The following is a 2268-nucleotide window of genomic DNA, read 5'->3' as shown; positions in this document are numbered from 1 at the left end:
CAGCAATCATAGCAGCGTTTTGGGTACATCCCTGGGGTCCTCCGTGCTGCAGGAGGAATTCAGATCCGGACCAGAAACAAGCAGTTCTGTACTGCTGCTCCCCTCCTGCCACTGACCGCAGGACCACGGCAAATCCCTCCTCACACCCAGCTTCTGAAATTCCTTCCTGGAGGCAACATCTCTGGACAAAACCTTCCTGCTATGGCAACAAAGCCATGAGAAACAGATTATCCCACCTCGAAGCAAGCCACACATCATCCGCCCTCCTCCCTCCGGGGTCCCCGCTCTCTCCCCTTCCCCTGGGAGAGGTGGGCTGATGTGCTCCAGCTGCAGGGGCAGAGGCAGGTGAGAGGTGACCCCTTGGCTGGATGATGAGTATCATCCATGTCTGCCATCGCTTTGCTTTTAACAACTTTGAACTTCTACGTAGCTTTCACACTAAGAAGTCAAGTAATCCTCCCGACTCCAGCCTGGATATTATACAAATAATATCTGTATTAATTACCATGTAGCTTTTTGATGCAGCAGAGATGCAGAAAAGTAGAGTTAAATCATCCTCTTGCAGAAAATCTGCACAGGGGAGCAGGAACATCCTGTTTGCACTATTATGAGATGATAATATTAAACGGGATGTAATTATGTCCTCATTAGATACGGTCATACACGTTCATTTGTGGGATTAAGTATCTCTATTCAAACCACAGAACTCAACCTAGCCTAAAAAAATCCCAAAGGACAGTTTTCCCTTCTAAAATTAAAAGGTTTGCCCTCTGAAAAGTGCCAAAGAGTTAATAAAATCCACTAATAACCAGATAAGCAAGTCACCAAATAAGCAAAACTACCAATGGGATCAGAAGTGCCACGGCCGGGGCACAGTGGAGGAGGCTGGGAAATGACAGCATGTTCCTCCCGGCCAGACACGGGGAGGAAGGGCTGGGTGAAGGGAAGGAGCCCCCGGAGAAGAAGCCCCAGGAGAAGGAGACCCTGGAGAAGGAGCCCCCGGAGAAGGAGCCCCCGGAGAAGGAGCCCCCGGAGAAGGAGACCCTGGAGAAGGAGCCTCTGGAGAAGGAGACCCTGGAGAAGGAGCCTCTGGAGAAGGAGCCCCCGGAGAAGGAGCCCTTGGAGAAGGAGCCCCTGGAGAAGGAGCCTCTGGAGAAGGAGCCCCTGGAGAAGGAGCCCCTGGAGAAGGAGCCCCTGGAGAAGGAGCCCCCGGAGAAGGAGCCCTTGGAGAAGGAGCCCCTGGAGAAGGAGCCCCCGGAGAAGGAGCCCCCGGAGAAGGAGCCCCCGGAGAAGGAGCCCCCGGAGAAGGAGCCCTTGGAGAAGGAGCCCCTGGAGAAGGAGCCTCTGGAGAAGGAGCCTCTGGAGAAGGAGCCCCTGGAGAAGGAGCCCCTGGAGAAGGAGCCTCTGGAGAAGGAGCCCCTGGAGAAGGAGCCCCTGGAGAAGGAGCCCCCGGAGAAGGAGCCCCCGGAGAAGGAGCCCCCGGAGAAGGAGCCTCTGGAGAAGGAGCCCCTGGAGAAGGAGGTCCCACCGATGGAGCATCCCCCTGCGCAAGGGTTGCCCCGAGAGAAGCACTCTGAGCATCCCCAAAAGCTTCCTTGGCACCAGGCAGAGGGTTTGTCAGCAGGAGGGACAGGAGCCCACCTTCCTGGGCAGGCGAGGGGTGGTCCTGCTCCGAGGAGGACCAGGGTTGTCACAGCAGTGTATGGTAACAGATTTGGTGTTTCCTTTTCCAGAAAACACGGCAGGGGCCGAGGGGGGTTTGTGTGGGATGACGGGCAGTCCCCAGCCCAGCCCAGGGGTCGGTCGGGCCGTTGGCAGAGGTGCCATCACTGCGGGCTCCTGCTTGCCACCAGGCTGAACGCTCTCCACTGCTTCCCCGGACCCGTTTGCTCCCGTCTGCTAGACCTTCATCGGGAGGAAGGAGTAAAGCCAAAAGGAGGAGAAAAACAACTGTCACGGGAGGATAAATCAAGACGCCAGAAGGTCTAAAGCCTGCCTTCAGCCTGAGTTCATCCCGCGTGCAGCCCAGCCGCGGAGCTCGCCGGGGCCAGCAGCAGCCACGGGGGCGTCGAGCCAGGTGGGCTCGGGCTGCGTGCGGGCCACTGGCCTGACTCCCCTTCTCCCCTGACGTTCCTTTTCCTGTCCCTCCACCCACCCACGGATGGGTCCCCTCTGCTCGGCAGCAGAGTGGTGGCAGGTCCCTGTCAGCCTCACCACAAGGGCAGTCGCACCCACCACCTGAGATGGCAACTCTCTGCAGAGCCTCAA

The 2268-nt window shown here is 57.7% G+C and overlaps 1 protein-coding gene across 1 annotated transcript; it reads left to right on the top strand.

Moving 5' to 3' along the window:
* Positions 1–900: 900 nt before the first annotated feature.
* On the top strand, positions 901–1927 carry LOC137666873 (uncharacterized). Its single transcript, XM_068407132.1, has 2 exons — positions 901–1521; positions 1904–1927. Exons 1-2 carry the CDS (start codon positions 901–903, stop codon positions 1925–1927), a joined length of 645 nt encoding a protein of 214 aa, XP_068263233.1.
* The last annotated feature ends 341 nt before the right edge of the window (positions 1928–2268 follow it).

This window comes from Nyctibius grandis, chromosome 8 (assembly GCF_013368605.1).
Source record: "Nyctibius grandis isolate bNycGra1 chromosome 8, bNycGra1.pri, whole genome shotgun sequence".
NCBI lineage: Eukaryota > Metazoa > Chordata > Aves > Nyctibiiformes > Nyctibiidae > Nyctibius > Nyctibius grandis.
This window is presented reverse-complemented; position numbering and strand designations above follow the sequence as displayed.

Excerpts from the sequence above, each read along its gene's own strand:
- LOC137666873 (XM_068407132.1), top strand. The coding sequence starts at position 901 with ATGTTCCTCCCGGCCAGACACGGGGAGGAAGGGCTGGGTGAAGGGAAG. Across the intron at positions 1,522-1,903 it reads AGGAGCCCCTGGAGAAGGAG|ACCTTCATCGGGAGGAAGGA; the intron begins GTCCCACCGATG and ends CCCGTCTGCTAG.